The 17,697-nt window shown below is 45.1% G+C and overlaps 3 protein-coding genes across 8 annotated transcripts; 1 reads left to right on the top strand and 2 right to left on the bottom strand.

The window, feature by feature from the left end:
* Window positions 1–67: 67 nt before the first annotated feature.
* LOC123181184 (SET and MYND domain-containing protein 4) lies at window positions 68–5,437 on the bottom strand. Of its 5 annotated transcripts, XM_044593438.1 has the most exons (16): window positions 5,149–5,437; window positions 4,904–5,038; window positions 4,578–4,664; window positions 4,114–4,185; window positions 3,776–3,986; window positions 3,577–3,695; window positions 2,884–3,270; window positions 2,590–2,724; window positions 2,356–2,493; window positions 1,916–1,946; window positions 1,791–1,822; window positions 1,452–1,685; window positions 1,213–1,376; window positions 998–1,112; window positions 822–902; window positions 68–488 (listed from the first exon to the last, which is right to left on the bottom strand). In XM_044593438.1, exons 1-16 carry the CDS (start codon window positions 5,275–5,277, stop codon window positions 264–266), a joined length of 2,295 nt encoding a protein of 764 aa, XP_044449373.1. In that variant the 5' UTR covers window positions 5,278–5,437; the 3' UTR covers window positions 68–263. The 5 variants fall into 5 exon arrangements, with proteins under 5 accessions (XP_044449373.1, XP_044449371.1, XP_044449372.1 ...); XM_044593436.1 differs by having other exon boundaries at window positions 1,791–1,946; XM_044593437.1 differs by having other exon boundaries at window positions 1,791–1,946; window positions 3,577–3,692.
* Window positions 5,438–5,442: 5 nt separating this feature from the next.
* LOC123181187 (hepatoma-derived growth factor-related protein 2) lies at window positions 5,443–9,593 on the top strand. Its single transcript, XM_044593443.1, has 3 exons — window positions 5,443–6,310; window positions 6,405–6,474; window positions 9,277–9,593. The coding sequence occupies exons 1-2, from the start codon at window positions 5,553–5,555 to the stop codon at window positions 6,418–6,420; spliced, it is 774 nt and encodes a 257-aa protein (XP_044449378.1). The 5' UTR covers window positions 5,443–5,552; the 3' UTR covers window positions 6,421–6,474; window positions 9,277–9,593.
* An 81-nt stretch (window positions 9,594–9,674) lies between these two features.
* LOC123181186 (vesicle-associated protein 1-2) lies at window positions 9,675–13,042 on the bottom strand. Of its 2 annotated transcripts, none has more exons than XM_044593441.1 (9): window positions 12,796–13,041; window positions 12,611–12,681; window positions 12,409–12,490; window positions 12,164–12,279; window positions 11,875–12,081; window positions 11,727–11,795; window positions 11,595–11,636; window positions 10,999–11,076; window positions 9,675–10,093 (listed from the first exon to the last, which is right to left on the bottom strand). In XM_044593441.1, exons 1-9 carry the CDS (start codon window positions 12,923–12,925, stop codon window positions 9,989–9,991), a joined length of 900 nt encoding a protein of 299 aa, XP_044449376.1. In that variant the 5' UTR covers window positions 12,926–13,041; the 3' UTR covers window positions 9,675–9,988. The 2 variants fall into 2 exon arrangements, with proteins under 2 accessions (XP_044449376.1, XP_044449377.1); XM_044593442.1 differs by having other exon boundaries at window positions 10,067–10,529; window positions 12,796–13,042.
* Between the last annotated feature and the right edge of the window lie 4,655 nt (window positions 13,043–17,697).

Below are 17,697 nucleotides of genomic sequence, written 5' to 3'. Positions count from 1 at the left end.
AGGCTAATACATGACAGTAAAATTCATAAACTCTAAATTACGCGGAATCATTAGGAAATATCATGAATTCCTAAGTTCCAGAAAGCTCAGAATCGTACATTGCAGGGACAAGATTGTAACACAATGGGTCAAGTCAGCTGCCTGTCCTAGCTTTGTATCTTCAGCCAAATAAGTAATATTGTACACTGATTGATACACGTCAGTTCATCCATTCTCAGCGAAGAGGTGCAAATATCTGTGAGGATCGTCTGCTCCTGTGATTGTCAAGGTGCTCCGATGAACCCTCCACTAACAGTTCTTTTCAGGGCATCAACATAGGGTAAAATCCTCTCAACATCAGGTCCATAATAAAGCGAGAATATCGCCTTTGCCTGGGCGAATGTAGCTGCTGCACTTGCCCTGTCCCCCAGAGACAGCTCGATGGAAACAAGCTTGATCAGCTCATGTGCAATGGCTATGTGTTTGGGGTGGTACAGCTTCTTGAGGATCTGCATTATTAAAAGATGCACTTCAGAAAAAGTGAAAATTTCAAAAGTGGATTTTGTGAAGCTGTAATCGACAAACACACTTCTTAGCATGAATTTAGCCGTTTATCTAGGGAGCAAACAAGTTTCCAGAGGCTTCCTCTCATGACAAGTTAAGTGATGAAGTCCAAAATTGTGATAATATCATCATCTCCTATCTTTGTAAAGCCTAGCTGATAATTTGACTACTGCTTGTCGGAGAAGGGAGCACTATGCATCCCGAGATCAAAGTACATTTCTCCCATTGTATTTCTCAGTAAACGAGTTAGCGATTTGAGCGATAATTGAGGTGACTACCATAATTGATGCTTCGCAGTGCTTTCTTGCTTGTTCTTGATCTCCTATCTTTGCAAAGGCTTCTGCAATCGCATCTTCTGCCTGCATGTAAATTTTGAGACATATTTTTCAACAGTGAGTGCCAGGAGAATTTGGAGCCAAATTTCTATCAAGGTGAGTAACATGAACGCCCTAACCTGGGCAAGAGCCTTGCTATATGGGTGCCTCAACTTCTTTATCTGTTGTAGGGATTGTAATGCATCTGTGATGGGAATTTCGGAGATTCCGTCTATAACTGCAAGTTCCTTAAACCTGTGAATTGAATTGTTATCCGACTTTGCTAAGATTAAAAATTCACTGATGGAAGATGCAACCAAATTCAGATAGCCACATTCAATAATGCATAACATACCTATTGATCTTTGACGCTGCCTTCTCTGATGTAGCAACAGCAGAAGACAGGTTAATTTGTGATCTACAGCTCATGCAATATCCAGGATCAATCTTCAAATCAGCATTATTTCTGAAAAACAATTTCCCAACCTTCTCTATATCTTCATCAACCTTGGAAACATGCTGAACAAAAAGAATTTCAGACTGATGCCACCAAACTAGCTATTAGAAAATTTCGGGAGGGAAAAATCATCTTACAGGCAATGATAGTTTGCAGATATCAGATTCATCTATGGAAACGTGCACACAATTCTCTTCGGATTTGTAGCAAGTTGATTCTGACACGGCACCAAGACAGCTACTTTGTGGACAACAAAATGAATCAATGACAAGGTCCGATAGATGTAGCTCTGAACAACTTGAACACTGGCAACTAAATTTGTAATTCTCCTGAAGTGACTTTTGTCTTTTCACAAGATTCATCTCACCAGCCTAGAAATGAGAAGCACAAACAGTGCAAAGCATAAATTCATGGTTACTTTTAATTATGTCACACATACACTGATACACATACAAGAGAGGAAGGATGGGAGAGACCTGTGGACCATATGATAGCTCGACTGGGCTCCCTGATTTTATATATGTGGTAGATCTTAGAAAGAGAGTGCGCGAATGAAAATATGAATGTACATTTGGCCGGCACGAGTGATTAAAGAGGCTACCAGACATGTAGATAGCTTGAGCAACCTTGACCTAGCAGTAAGCAAAAACAAACACAGGTTACAGATGGTAAAGAGACTAAATGAGCATCAGACGCAGAAGCCACATAAAGCAAAGTAAACAATGCCATGCATTCTATACTAACCCTACAGTGTAATGTAGTGTGATTTACAGGTACCTACTTGACATAACAAGGTCTAAAACATTCCACACATTTTCTCAAGTTTATGAATTTAAACATCTTATCATCTTTTTCCTGGATCTTATCAAGTTTTTTACTTTCAGGACAACACCGTGTGCTTAAGTAGTGTACTAATATCTAAAGGTCGGAGGATAAATCAATAATAAGACGCATCATACTGAATAGTAGGCAATATATATTCCTCAATTTTTATAGGATGGTGTATTGATCCCAGAAAAGAAAAGGGTGTAGAAGACAAACCTGCTCCACACTACACATAACTCCATCATCAGCTGCAGAATACCCTTTATTCTCTGTCAGTCCCTGGCTTCCATCCATGGATTTCATACAAACAATAGCAATTGAATTGACTTTAACTTGACATATCAAAAGAACCATCTGTACAAGATCAAAGAATGCTTATTAACCCCTGCTGAGATATCAAAGCAATACCCATGTACGTAAGGGGAAACTCAAAAAATAAGTCACATATACCTGAGCTAAAGTTTCCTCTTTCCACGAAAGATCTGATTTATAATGCTTTTGGAGGCATGATAACAAGACAATCGCATATATATGTGATTCCAACTTGCTAGTAGGAGAATCTACATCATAGTGCTGAATGAGATCCTGCAATAGCCATTTTAGCCCATTAGTTCCTGGCCTAACAGTACTTAGAATACTTGTGCTATATATCTTGTTTTAGAGAGATACTTATGTTATAATATCTAATGCTAACAGCACCACAAAATGGTAAGCTCGTATGAAAATATAAGTTTTTTTTTTTACCATTTTTGGACCAGAGATGGCAGAGCTCTTTCCAGTCAGCATTCTGCTGTCTATGTATTGTGCCATTAGTCGCCCAGCTAAAACTATATCAGCTGGCAAAACAGCTGCCCAATGGGCACCTCCACATTCGTGCCTATGTTCAGCAATTTGTTTAGAGTCTGTAGCCTTGCACCTTGTAGAAGTTAGGCTCAGTATTCCAAGATCAACTGCATTACTGTTAGATTCAAGATAAGTGTCTTGATTCCAAGAGATTCCGCCTACAGCTTGCTCTTGGCACTTTCTTGAACAATAAACTGGTATTGTACACAAGGGACAGAACACAACATCTGCAGGTGCTTCACTAAAGCAATAATGGCAGTGAGTCTCCCGGCAAGATTTCAGGATAATCTGCATACAACTGTTGCAAGTAAGAGACATACAAAACTTCAGTTTAAAACAATTGACAATTTTGCAAAAAATAAACACAACAAATAATTGCACATAAAGCACATAGAGTTTAGTTAAATGCCTGGCTTCATAAAACAATCTTGTATTGTATACACCTCAAATAAACACATAACTTAATCAATTCATATGTGAACTACACAAAAGATTTTGGCAACTTGATATGGCCTCCGAAAATAAATAGGACAACAGGAAGGTTGGGACACAGCATTTGGTGTATACAATTGAAGAGATAAATCAAAATCATACCGCAGCAAGAGGATCCTCAACATGAATCAAGGAGGTCGGAGGAATATCATCTGGAGATGTCATTCCTCTACCTTTGTTGGGCGTTGCAATACACTCAAGGACAACCTTATGTGCATCTGCTGCCAGTTAGCCAAATATTATCTGTCACTTAGTATTAGGTACAGATCCAAAAAAGTTGTATGTGTGCCCAAAGTCCAACCTGTATGTGCCAATCCTGCATCCTTGCAATCACTGCTTGATCTTCCAACTTTGTTCACACATTGAGGCTTTAACAATATCAACTTCAACTCTTGTTCTATGTTGCTCTTCCCAGAAGAAGTTACTTCCATGCTCAATGCAACCTCTAGATCATGCATGGCAGATGAATAATTCTTCAACGATGCATTTACCATTCCCCTCCTGTACCATGCCTGAAACACAGAAACAGGTCAAACTAAAACATTGATTTGGCTTCCATGCTGGAGCTTGAATTCTCAAAAACAGAGAAACAAACATTACGCGTAAGATGCATTGTTACAACTATCACACTCCTACTACCTTCGCATAATTAGGTGAAACAGAGATGGCCCTGTCGCAATCCCGCAGACACTCTTCCAGGAGGCCCAATTTCTGCAAAATTCAGAAAATCCATTAGAATATATGCAAGGACACCTCAGGAAACAGGACAAAACAAATCATTTTGGATTTCGCTACAATCGAACGTCAGATTTTTTAGCATGGAAAATCGAACGTTTTTTATGGCAAATTTAGTAGTTGTTCAGTTTTTGCCCGGATTTTCCATGCTTGCTAAAGCAAATTGCCATCCTCGCGACCGTAAAAAACATTCGATTTGCCATGGTTAAAAATCTGACGTTTATTTTTTCACAATGCAATTAAACATGACAAAGTTTAGTACCTGCCTCCCAAGATGCTCACTATTTTTGATGGAAAAAAAAGTCCCATAATAAGAAAACTGCACCAAACATGTCCAGATTCTGCAAACAGATATATCAAAAACTCACATGCATAGTGGAGGCACGGTTGACATATAATGCAGGTACCAAGATATCACCAGTGCCATCAGAACTAATCGGTGCGTAACGCAGCGCCTGCAGAAATACAAACGAAAGAAAAGCCTATTATCACCAATTCAAAAAATGTGACTAAGAGGAACTGGGGTCAATTCTAATAAATCAAGTTGACACTATTTTAACAACCAAACAAGTGAACAACCCCACAGACTTCACTGCTTACCTCTGCATATGGTTTGGAACAAAACTCTCTCTCTCTCTTTTTTCACAGCACAGGTGCAATGAGCCGTATTGACAAGTTTGTGGTTACAAATTACCTGTGAATAGAACCCAAGGGCTTGCTCGAACTCCCTCCTGGAGAAGCAGGCATTGCCCCGGCCCTTCAGCTCCGCTGCCCTCCCCTTGTCCTTGCGGCACAGCGCGAGCTCCGGGTCGGCCAGCTCGCCGATGACCTGAGAGACGGCGCGAAATAGCCACTGAGACCAGCGACCGAGCTACGATGGTGACTAGTGCCCCGGCCAGGAGCACAGAATAAGAGTGAAGCGGCGGGCTGGGTGGTTACCTGGTGGAATAGAGGGAGGTCGTCGAGGAAGGCGAGAAGGAGAGAGGTGGTGGAAGGGAGGTCGCGGGTCGTGCCCTCGCCGACGGCTCGCCGGATATCGGCCGGCACCGCCGATTTCAGTCGCTCCATGGAAACAAAAGCGGGGGCCGGAAGTGAGAGGGTGACGTCACTGCCTTGAACCCCAGGACGGCAGTTGGGCCTAGAATTTCGAATCTGGCAGAAAATGCGGCCCAATATAGTGAGGAAAAGCCGTAGGCCCGTGGCCCAGCCTTGCTTCCCGCACGGGCGCAAAGCAAAACCGCAACCCGTGGGGAACGAGGCTGCAATCCCCAATCTCCCACTCGCCGGAGCACCCCACCCAACCGCCTCGGTCGTCGGCGAGGAACCTGCTCCGGTAGGCGGAGATGGGCGGGCACGGCGGGCTGAACATCCTGCCGCAGAAGCGGTGGAACGTCTACAGGTTCGACAACCAGGAGAAGGTCCGCGTCGACGAGGCCGAGGCCGCCCGCCAGGACCAGCTCCAGCGCGAGGCCACCCGCCGCCGCGAGTCGCACGCCCGCCTCGTCGCGCTCCGCCGCAACCGGGGCCTCCAGTCCGACTCGCCCTCCCCTCCCCGTGCCCCATCTCCACCCCCCTCCTCCGCCCGGTCCGCGGATCAGGTCGCCCCGCCGCGGCCTCCACCCCCTGCCGCCCGGCCCGCGATTCCACCCCCCGTCGCCTCCGACGGAGACCACATCAACCTCTTCTCCGGCGGCGGTGGGGCCGCTGACTTCGCCGCGCTTGCCTCCGCTAGCGGCGGGAGAGGCGCAGCTCGGGAGAGGGAGCCTGCGGCAGACACTAAGCCAAACCCTAAGAAGCGTAAGAAGGAGGAGGAGGTTAGGACGGCGGGGCCTGACGACGAGAAGTACAAGCTGGGTTATGGCCTTGCCGGCAAGGGCGTGGCTGCGCCCTGGTACATGTCGAAGCCTTTTGCTTCCTCCTCTAAGGAGAGGAGAGATTACCCCGAAGGCAACGGGGAGAAGAGGAGTGGAGGGAAGAAGAGTATCGAGGAGCTTAGGGAGGAGAGGAGGAAGAGGGAGGCCAAGGAGAAGGAGCGTGAGCGAGCTTTGCTTGCCACTACAGCAAGGAAGGAGAGGCAGCCAGACCGGGGCTACTCGTCGAGGTAGTGTCATTGTAGAAGAAGGCAGTTGTTGTGATTTCATTAATTTTCATTGCGATTCCATCGTGATTGTTGTCTGTGTATTCCTTGGATGCAGGTATGTGCGTCGATGATGCAAGGGTTTGTGTGATTTTATCTGCAGGATCTGCAATGGATGATTATTTGAGGTATGATAGTCATAGTAATCCCTGTTTGGTTTTAAATTTTGGATTGACACAAAATATAGATTATAAGGATGCAGTCCAAGCAAAGAGAATCATTAGTTGTTCATGTTTTACTCTGACGTGCTTTAGCAAAACTGTTATATGTATTGTACTGGGCAACAAGTTGGATTAATTCATGTCACATCATGCAATTACGTTCTGATCCTGTGGACTTGCAAACAGAAACGCAATCGTTTTTTTTCTCGAATACGCACAAGCATGCATATCATATATTGATAGAAGAAAGGGTGAAGAGACCCATCCACGGTTCGAATACAATGCCAAAAGGCAACACACCACGCTAATCCCTGGGATTAGAACCACACCTACTACACATGAGAAAGAGAGAACTTGCCTTGCCCAAACTCCAGCCACAAAGGCGAAGAAGATGGGGACAGAGCAAACAGGCCACGTCACTACCGTTGCAAGCCACAACTAAATCGCAACGAGGACTACAGAGCTGACTGGATCAACGTACCCCCCCCCCCCCCCCCACATAGCGCCTAGAGGAGTCGGCAAGTGGGTGGTAGGATCGCCGGACCTGAAGAAGAAGATTTGCAGGATGCGCCGGCGATGGCATACATAGCGCCCTGGAGGTCCATGTCCTAAGAGGCAACCCACACCAAAACGAAATGCCCCAAACTCTGGCCCCGAGGACTCCACGAACAGCCAAGGCAACGCCTTCATGAAGGTAACGACGCCGTGACGCCGCCACCGCCTGTTTTGGGGAGCCGGAACAAGGGTTTCCCCTAGCGTTTGAGGAGGGACATGGTCAGGGCCACGGCAGCGCCCCCAAGAAGGACACGACACCCGCAGGCGTCATCGCTGCCAACAATGGCAAACCATGCAGAGATTTGGCCCCGGCCGATGACCGTGTGGAGTCCACCGCCATAGGAAGGAGAGATACGCTCATCAACGGTGGAGATAGGTGACACCGGATGCCGCCGGCCTCCCCACCACAAACGATGACCACGACCAGCCGTCCTCGCTGCACAAAGCGAACACCCGTCGGGCCACCACCCAGAGCCGCCTCTCTGGCATCCGGGATCCACAACACGCCGCAGCCTGCCAGATTCCCACCACCGCGCACACTGACCGTCGGGCAGAGCCGACTCTGGATGCTGCCGGCACCACGCCAACACCTCCGGCTGCCCCCAACCACGCCGGTGAAGGAGGAACACCTAGGCGCGCGCCCACCGCAGCTTCGTGCCGCCGGCCGGCGCCGAGCCCGCAACACCCTGGAGGAGAACCGATCTGGGCTGGGAACCCCAGATCAGCCGCCATGGCCGACCCCCATGCTGCCCCCGCAGCCGTGGTGACCCAGCCGCCGCCCCAGGCGTGCCAACTCTGCCGCCACGCCGGGCACCCAGGGGCGCCGTCATGCCTTAGCCAGAGACCCCTCGCAGGGAGGGGAGGAGAGCCCGCCGTCTGCCGGGCGGCGGCGGGGGAGCTGGGGGGAGGGAGGGCCAGTGCGGCGGCGGCTAGGGTTCGCCCGAGCCGCCCCCTGGAGGCGACGGGAGTAGAAACGCAATCGTAATGATTTTATGTTTTGTTGCTACTATGACATGAGATGATATCTTGTCGGAGATGTTGTCAAGATGTTTTCCAGAGCTTCATATTCAATCCACCCCTTCCCAAGTTATCTTATCTGCCATTGTGGTCTATCTCCTCTTGTTTTATCGAGTCTTCACTTTTTTACTTTTCATATTAATATATATTTCAGCGGAGAGAAGATTCGCTTTCCTGAATGTTTGTTTGAGGGTGTAAATATGCTCACACCAAAAAAGAAAGAATCCTTTGTTGCAAATTGGTGATGAATATGTTCCATACATAACATTTAGCTCGTCCAACACCGCCTAAGGTGGTTTGGCCATATCCAACGGAGGCCTCCAGAAGCACCTGTTAAATAGTGGGATTCTAAGGGGTAGTGAAAATACCAAGAGCCTCTTTGATTCGCATGATTTTTAAAACACATGGATAGGAAAAATACATGATTGGAATAGTATGTCCTCTGGAATCCTAGAATCCTATAGGATTCGGAAATTATAGAATTTGGATAAAAAGGTATTTGATGACATGGGAAAAATAAAAGAATTTTACATTAATAAGTGGATGTAAATTTCCCTCCAAAATAAAGTGCAAACCAATACTTAGAAAGTTTCCTAAGGACTCCAATCTTACAAATCAAACAAGCTATGTAGGAAAATTTCTTGAGGAATCAAATCCTACAAATTTCCTTTGAATCAAAGGAGCCTGAGTGTCAGGGGTGACCAAAGTTGACATGGGTGGATGCGGTAAAAAGGGAGCTGAAGGATTGGATAGTGGATAGTACACAGAGAAGTAGAGAGTTGGCTGTTCGTAGGACTACATGGAGATTTGCAATCCATGTGCCAAAACCTTAACCTAGTCTATTATACTTCGTTTACTCTCTTTTTTCTTCTCTCTTTCGTTTTTTTTTCATATGTTTCTGTTGGGTTTCACGTCTAGCCTAACTATCCTCCTGCAAATTAGATGTTGTAACTTAGTAAGATAGTTTTGCAATGGTAAGCATTGTATGGTTATGGCGATTTGCTGGTAATGCTGCCCCTTTGCTGATGCTTGAAAATAGAAATTTGTTAAAATTTTCTGATGGTAGTTTGTTTTATGATCCTGAACTCCACTAGAGGAGGGACAATCGGACCATTTAACACATTTGCAGATCTAGTTTAGTTTAGTTCTTTTGAAGACAATCAACTTTTCTGTTTGCTGATCTTGTCTCTTCCTCAGAAAACCGAAGATGGACGTCTCTAACTTGCATGCAAATGTTTTGAAAGATCAATGCGGAGACAAAAAGACATGTAGCTCAAGTGCCATTGGATGAACTTTCAAGCAGTTCAAGAATATCTCAATATAAAGATTCATTAGCGATTAGCTTGTGTATTTTTTTCCTACTGTAAGACGAACAAGTGTGTTAGTGTAGCGTGCCGATCCAGCAATCACGCCCTCTGTTCTTGTAAATTTTATCAACTCTTACCTGGTGTATACAATTGCTTGGGTTACGGTCTGCACTTTGTAAAGAAAACACTCCAATGTGTTGCACTACACTGCTAGAGTTGTTGCTTTTGACGTTCCAAGTCTGCTACCAACCGATTCAAGCAATCGTATATTTAGATTTGGACAGGTACTGTTTGGTACATCCACACTGAAGCTGACAATAAACAAGTCATACAATCACAAACCACAATCAAGGGCCGTTAGTTTCATATCACTAATTAAAATACATTATGGATCAAATTAGATGCCACTCCACAGGACATGCCCCATCAATTGGACATTTACAAACTTCATCAAGCTTGGTTTGATCTGAAGTTTCAAAAAGGGGAAATAAAAATATTGTTCCCTGTAACCTTGGTAGCTGGCCGGCGACGAACACCACGAGATGTTACCTTTTATTTACTGTAGGAATTAAATCAATAGACTGGACTTGAAACTGAAACCCTCATTTCTTTACAAGATAGCCCAGAATGATGCTAAGCAGCCCACACACCAGTACAAATATCAGCGAGAATCCTCCTTGTTTACTGGCATCACGCCTTACTAGCTCCTGCATGTTGAAGAGGCAAATGTTTAACATTCAGTTTGTAAAAGGATCAAGGTGGTTGCGGATATCAGAATTTGGCAGGTCAATTCTTCCAGCAAGGACTTTGACTTCATTTTACAATCTAGATTTTGCATCTTGATGTTCAAATAAAATCATTCTGGTCGAAAACTTGAATTTTTTTGGTTCCTCAATTAGCACAGTATTTAGTTTAGGCTAGCAGAAATCAACTAAAATACATCCTCCCGACGCAGCAGTCTGATCGTCCTAGGTGATAATTCTTAATTCACCAGTTTGATCATATTCATGGAGTTCACTTGAGGGAATTTCTCCATTGGAAAGGAAGAAGTAGGACTTCATTGACCCAGAATCATCTGCTCCCTCTATCTTGGAGCATCAAGAGGATAGGTTCCATCTCTTCTTCGAGTCCCTGCCGTATTCCCTTCAAACAAGCAAATGAATTTTCTGGGCAGAGCTACTCCAGTTCTTACAAGTGCCTACTTCACATTATTGAGTGTATAAGTGAGCATCTACTATTGTTTCCCATCCATATCTAGAGTAGGTGCGTGATACTTCAGGCAACAAAACTCTGTTGATACAATATGGGTATCCCTATAAGAACACAAAATTACACGCAATGTTGAACAAACTGCATTAATTAATGGTGTATACTGCCACACATATGCAATTTGGACCCTTCAACAGTGGTTTTTGTGTGTATGTTTTACAGGAGCATTTACTTAGCTTATGTACTGACATTATAGTTGGGAGTAAAACGGACCTTTTCATATATATTAATCATGAAGACAGACCTCTTCCATTATTAAGTACATCTGCTTTTAGGGTGCCAATGATAGCTCATGGAAAGAGCACATGATTCAAACTTTCGAACTTAAAACAGTAATACTCACCAACTCATTGTGAAGCTTCTTATTTTGCTCAAGGGCAGAATCCTTTTCCTTTGTCAATTTTGTAATTAAAGCCAACAGCTGGATTGGAGAAAGGGGTGTGGTTATTCAGCCAGAAACAACAATTTCAAGTGAAATCCAAAGATAGATTACATTCTCATTGAACAAGTAAGATGATACCAGGAAGGCCGAGACAATCACTAGTTAAACACTAAAAACAAGCTAAATTATAAGATGTCCATGTAACCAATGCCAGTTGTATGATGTCTATGGTGAACTAGAAGGATGGCCAAGACAATAAGATCTAAAGCAAATTAAATGGATGGACAACAATACCCATGTGTGCACAGTTAAAAAAAAATCATAACTACACTTGATCATATAATTCCAATATGAAGCAACTAAAAATCGATCATATGCCTTATTCTTAGCAGAGGAAACATATTATTGCAGTATTGAATCGGCAAGGATCAAAATGTGTCAAATAAGTATCTCCAGTATTTCACTTGCCGTGTGACCTGGCTGTTAGTATTGAACACAGAACAACAACCAAGGAAGACAAGAACTGCCAAACTGCTTTGGAAGGCAAAAGAACACACCTCAAGGGACTGTGCATCAGGCCCTGTATATGTTCTTGTTTCCTGCGGTTTCATATCAGAAGGCAAACAACCAACATGTTAAAATTATATTAAAAAAATAACTATAGAGCATAGAACTCATATAGCACATACAGCAGCATGTCCTGCAGCCTTCAGTAATTCTTCAGTCCTTACAACGGGTCCAGTAGGTGATCCGACCTCCTGAAAACACATCATTTATGTCCTTAGGGACTCACACTAATAGAAGAAATACCACGTATGAAACATTCAGTAGACTTACTGTCCCCAGCTCAGCTGATCTCAAGGACACCGAGCCACTCGACAGCTCCGAAGCGCTCCTCCCATTATTCACAATTCGCTGCATAGGCGCCAAGATACGCTGTGGCCCATCGCTTTCCTCCGCAATCTCCGACGGCGATTCGGGTGGCATCACATAAGTGACCCTCATCCTCACCTCCTCGACAACGTTACCCTCTTGTTTCATGAACTAGGAAACACCCACAAGTTCATTGTCAAACTAAAGCCATGAACCACATCAAAACTACACTCTAGTCTAGTACTAGCATTACCATTTGAGGGGTGATGTCCTTGGCCGATAAGCCATCGGCGACGACCACGCTTTGCACCAAGAATTTGTCCTTGCACTGCAAGTCCGGCGGTGCAACAGTCTGGGCTTGCATCGTCACTGGTCCACACAAAACGCGTTGAAACACCTCCAATGAATGAAATGAAATAAAAGGAGTACTGTAAAGCCTGAACTTGAGCAGTTTCTTGAGCTGTAGGTGGTCCAGTGAACATAACAACAACACAGTACCTACAACTTCGCAGGTGGACCGTGGCCGCACGACGCCATTGTTGGGGCGCACGCAGTACTTCTTGGGGCTCGTCGTCTTAACCTACTACCCGGACGCATCACAGAGGCACCAAGAAAAGCATAACTCATAAGAGGATCCCTCAAGAAGCTAAAGCGACAGGATTTTCTAGGGTTTAAACACGGCGGTTAACAGGAGAACCACCTTAAAGGCGACGGTTCTGTCGGTCTTGTTGATCATCTTGAGGGGGCAGGAGATCTGCTTGTCGAGCTCGACTGGGCATGCCGAGAAATTGCAGAGGGTCAGCGGGAAAATTCAGGAGAAAAGCAATCCGAAGCGAGAGGAAGGTAGCAAGGGGAGCTTGGGGGCGAGAGGAGCGGGGAGCTTACAGGGGAACTGGAGCTCGGGCGGGTCGACGTCGAGGAGGTCGCTGGAGGCGGCCATGGCTGCTGTGCCCGCGGAGGAAGGGGAAGTGGTGGTGGGAAAAGGGAGCACAGGGTGCTGGACCGCTGGGGCCATTACTTCTTTGCCTCTTTGGGTTTGGATGCAAATTTCCGTGGAGTTCTATGTTTGGCTAATTGGTTTGAAAACTCTGTGCATGGTGAGAATGTATTTCTATGATTTCATACCTGGGGCCTGCTTGGATATCGTTTCCCTTCTAAATACACTTGTAAAAAATACAGGCCTCCGCCCGTCGTTTTAGTTTTTACTCGAAATTTGCCCGTAAATAAAATACACCCGTATTAAATTACAACCATTCCAAGCGTGGCCTTATTATTCCCTCCTCTCCGAATTATGAGATGTTTCAGATATTTTAATATAGACTATATATATACTGAAATGAATGAACGAACGCACAAACGTGTCAATATACATATACATTTAGAAAAAAAAGGTAGAATGTCTTCTAATTTGGAATTTATTAGCAAGTGATATCAAAGGTTTGGGTCTTTTACTTGCACTAATTGTGCAATATGCATTGCTGATATATATTGGCAAACTGTTTTTTGCAGGATGATGTATTGCCATGCAACACAGTGCAATTTAGAAAAAGCTGGAATAATATGCTGAACTTTCAAATACGAAGTTGCATTATGGAATTTGTAAACTGACTGCCTTTTTTTAACCTAAATGATAGTGCCACACGTGTGGTATGAAGCACTCTGGCTTTGGCTTTTTTACAACTAAACTTGCCATTCGAAAAAGAAAAAACAAACCTACAAAAGAATTGAAACTGCCATTCAAAAAAAAAGTTGCCATCATTTCGTCACTAAACTTGCCATAAAAAATGTTGGGAGTTGCCATGTGTTCGTGCCACACGTGTGACACTTATCAGGGTCATTTTTTTAATGTTACTGCCTTTTTCTTTACTTGACTTAGTATATGCATGGCTCTATCATGGATCACGAAATATGCACCACCTACTTTTGACAAATACATAGTAGTTACCTTTACTCTCTTTTCCCCTGTGAAACTTCTCTATAATGGATGGCTACTTCTTTTTGGTATTTATACTCAAAATTTCAGTTTCAGCTCAATTCTGTGATTATGGCTACGATCCTCATAATTATTGTACACATTAAAGGGATGTGGGTACAGTTTTCAAGCGTAATCTTGAAGATGCTCACAAACTTAGTATTGTCGATCTTAATCGGCATCGATGAGAACCAGAAAGTCTTACGTTTTTTTATGAATGTCAATGGAAAGAATTAGGAATAATCATTAAATTGGACTCCTCTACCAAAAATATTTAGTTCTAGTATACTACTATCTTATAGCCTACCATTTCTTTAATCTCTACTATCTCTACTAATTAAAAAGAACGTAAGGTTCCATTTCATCTTTCTTCCCACCACCCCTTCGTCCAACCTTCCATGTATGATAATCAATCAACTTAATATACTTAACTTCTGAATCAATTTCACTTTAATTTACTTACCAAACTTCTGATCAAAATATAAGATAATTCATAGGCAAAATTTAATGAACATTTATTTACACAATGCATTATTATGGACATGGAAATCACAAGCTAATGTACTAAAATATTTATATCCCTTGAAACGCACGGGCATTGTTCTACGCAATTAAATATTTGGAAACGGATAGACTATTAGGTCGTAAAATTATGAAGTGTTTTTTAAGATAAACTCATGCAGAGTTTGAACATTTTTTTTTGGCGATCATTACGGAACTCTTAACATGCGATAAGATGGTTGCCCATTGACTCCATAAGTTCACATCACCATACCACTGGGAAGTGTGACCACTCATGAAGCTATTGCTACTTATCGTTATTCTACCTGCCAGAAAATGATAGTGATCTCAATCAACAATTAAACGAAACATGAAGGAACGATGCGGTGTCATATGTAATGTGTAAAGTATCTGTGATGTGTACAAATAACGAATCATAAATCTCTAGGGCCCTCCTGTGGAAGCAGGAAATCTGTTATAGATTATTTCGAGAAATATACTCACCAAAAGGTAATATGCTTTCTGTTGTTACCCTGTCGTTCTCACCCGAGTTGGCATCACATTCACAATAAATGGAAAGATATGCACGCATCCTCTCCAGAGACAAGGAAAAAGGAAGAAATGAACATGAATGGGCTTGCAGATGGTTTTGTCAAAAGATATGTCAAGTGAACACATTTATGGCTTTGACAATTCCTGACCATCTAATCATTCTAGTTGTGTCATGTTGCATCTGGATAATCGATATATTTTCTTTTGCAAATTGGATAGTTGGTAGTATATAGCTAGTCTGGGACCACCTCATACTTTATACGTTGTCGGTTGTCGCATTGCAGGCAATCACGTTCAAATTTCTATTTCCATCTTTCTTTTAACACAGTATAATTGGCGAAGCTCACATACATTCACCCTATGAGGCCCTCTAAAATACCGAGCCGACAGGAGCTTCGTAGTCGACGAGAATGTCGCGCCCACTGATCGAACGAACGTCACCGAAAAGACTGAAATAATCCAGAAAGATGTGTACACTGGTGTTAAGTTTAAGAGTTGAACGCTGGTGGGCTGGTTTCACCACAAGAAACCTAACCATTTGATCTACACCCAGTTTGCATTTTAGAGGAGGCTGCCTTCAGATACTCCATCTCATTTCTCGCGTCGTCTCCAGAATAAGTAGATTGCGAGTAGCGGGTGCAAATGCCCACGCGTTACCGGTAAGCTTCCACCTATAAGCAATTCTTCAGTAATGCCCCCCTTAGTTGTTGTATCTGGGCGCGGTTGCATCATAAACTCTTTGCATATTCGCAAAAAAACATTTACATACTAATATATTAAAGTCATATTACATATAATACCCACAGGGCTAAGATTCTAGGTCCGCCACAAACAATTTGAAGACCTTGAGAGAAACACCAGCTATTTCGCAACGACGTTTCAATGATTTGGCCCGGGGGCCGCATGCAGGCAATCGTGCACGTAGGCAGACAAACGAGACCAAACTTATTATTATCAAGATCGTAAGCTACCTCTTCAAATCACAGATGCAGTGCACGTACATTCCATCATCATTGGAGCATTATGTTGCTTCGCTGTGAGATGCTGTAGCGTTAAAATGGTTTGCTTTTGAGAGGAGTGCGTGCATGTACCGGACCAAAAGAAGGGAGGACGCGGGAACGTTTGGTGGCGATGCACTGAACGGGAACGAGTTATTGCGAGCGCCTCGCCGCGGCTCCCACGAGCGGCTCCCTGTGCTGCCTGCCCTGCACACGAACACGCGGCACAGCGGTAGGAACGAATTAGATCGCGGCTGGCCTACCGGGGGCAGATAAATGCATGTTCGAAATCATCAGGGTATTTATTTCTTGTATAGAGGTTACGTCTCACCTTCTCCGAGGGAAAAAATTACGCAAGTACGTCTGTGCTTTTTTAGATTTTTTTTAAATAATATATATCTTCTAAACCGTGCGTCAAAATTACAAATCATTTTCACAATCATGTTCTCGAGTTAAAATCTTTAAAATTAGATCCCATGTTAGATTTCGACGAAAAAATTGGTCAAATTTTATGCTTCCAACATTGAACTAACATGTGCTTTCAAACTGCACTAATTTGTGCTTCCGCGGGATAGAAGCACAACTATACTTTCAAGAGAATTGATGGGCCGAAACAATATCAGGACACGGCATACGCGACACGAGCCCCTGCGGGCGGCTCGGGGGCAAACCATAGCCGCCGCCGCGAGTTTCCCACCCTCTGTCCCATCCTTCCCTCGCCAGCCGTGTCGGCGGGGTCTTTCCTCTCCTTTGTTCGGGGCTGCTGGCGCGGGTCGGTGGATCCGGCAGGAGCTTGAGCGGCCGTGCTCGTTTTGGGGCAGCGCCGCTGGCTGGCTTTGGCGCGTAGGAGGCGCGCTGGGTGGGGAGGCTGCTGGCCGCACGGATCTGGCGCGTTGAGGGCGCGCTCGTGGTGACCACATCCGGTTCGCTGGCGCTAACGGTGGCGGCAGTTCGGCGAGGCGATGACGGTAGCCGTGGTGGGCGCGAAGCAGCGGCGCAGCGGCTTGGCTGGTTGCTTGGGTCGGTGCTGGTGGTGGCGATGCTTCGGCCATGTGGTCTACGGCCCGAGCATCTCTAGCAGATCTCGTATAATGCCCCAACCCGTAAAATAACCGTCAAAATACGCGTGAAAAAAGCTGCTCGATCAGACCTCGCAAACGCGTCGGACCCATAAATATTTTTGCGGGGCACGGCAAAATTCCCACCCCAACCCGCGAAAACGCAGGTTCTTCCTCTCGCCCCATCGGTGCCCTGTATATAGCGGGAGCGGTTGGCGAGGGGTGGGGCATTTCAGCCCGCGATTTTCCTCACTCACCGCCGCCGGGCGGCCGCCTACGATTCGGGCCATACCAGCCATCGGGATCACACCCGCAGGCCGCCACACGCCCGGGGTTGTCCTCCACCACTTCCTCTTGCCTTGGCCGGCCGGAAAGTTGCAGATTGGCGGCTGTTTGTCGCGGCCGCCGGATTTGGCATTTCCGGCCACCGGCGGTTGCGCCAAGCCATGGATTGGTCGGGGAGCACCCCGCACAGCCCCGGCAAAGCCCCAACCCCGCATGTAGGTACTGGTTCGTCCTCTAGCAGCCGTCGTCAGTTTGCTGGCAAGGACTCGGCCGGCCGTCGCCCGGGCTCGGTGCTAGCGCAGCGGCTCACCAGCTCGCCAATGCCGCTTATACAGTGCGACGACTGCACACAGAAAGTGCTGCGGCTAACATCTAGCATGCCGCAACACCCCGGATGGGTATTCTTCAAATGCGAAAACGA

The sequence above is a fragment of the Triticum aestivum genome, chromosome 1D (genome assembly GCF_018294505.1).
Source record: "Triticum aestivum cultivar Chinese Spring chromosome 1D, IWGSC CS RefSeq v2.1, whole genome shotgun sequence".
Lineage (NCBI taxonomy): Eukaryota > Viridiplantae > Streptophyta > Magnoliopsida > Poales > Poaceae > Triticum > Triticum aestivum.
This window is presented reverse-complemented; position numbering and strand designations above follow the sequence as displayed.

What these genes read in the sequence shown, in the direction of transcription:
- LOC123181184 (XM_044593436.1), bottom strand. Translation starts at nt 5,277, where the DNA reads ATGGAGCGACTGAAATCGGCGGTGCCGGCCGATATCCGGCGAGCCGTC. An exon ending in ACCTCCCTCTATTCCACCAG is followed by an intron (nt 5,039 to 5,148) that starts GTAACCACCCAG and finishes GCCGTCTCTCAG; the next exon opens with GTCATCGGCGAGCTGGCCGA. An exon ending in ACTGCGAAGCATCAATTATG is followed by an intron (nt 489 to 821) that starts GTAGTCACCTCA and finishes TTAATAATGCAG; the next exon opens with ATCCTCAAGAAGCTGTACCA.
- LOC123181187 (XM_044593443.1), top strand. Translation starts at nt 5,553, where the DNA reads ATGGGCGGGCACGGCGGGCTGAACATCCTGCCGCAGAAGCGGTGGAAC.
- LOC123181186 (XM_044593441.1), bottom strand. Translation starts at nt 12,925, where the DNA reads ATGGCCCCAGCGGTCCAGCACCCTGTGCTCCCTTTTCCCACCACCACT. An exon ending in GATCAGCTGAGCTGGGGACA is followed by an intron (nt 11,796 to 11,874) that starts GTAAGTCTACTG and finishes ATGTGTTTTCAG; the next exon opens with GAGGTCGGATCACCTACTGG. An exon ending in AGGCTGCAGGACATGCTGCT is followed by an intron (nt 11,637 to 11,726) that starts GTATGTGCTATA and finishes ATGAAACCGCAG; the next exon opens with GAAACAAGAACATATACAGG.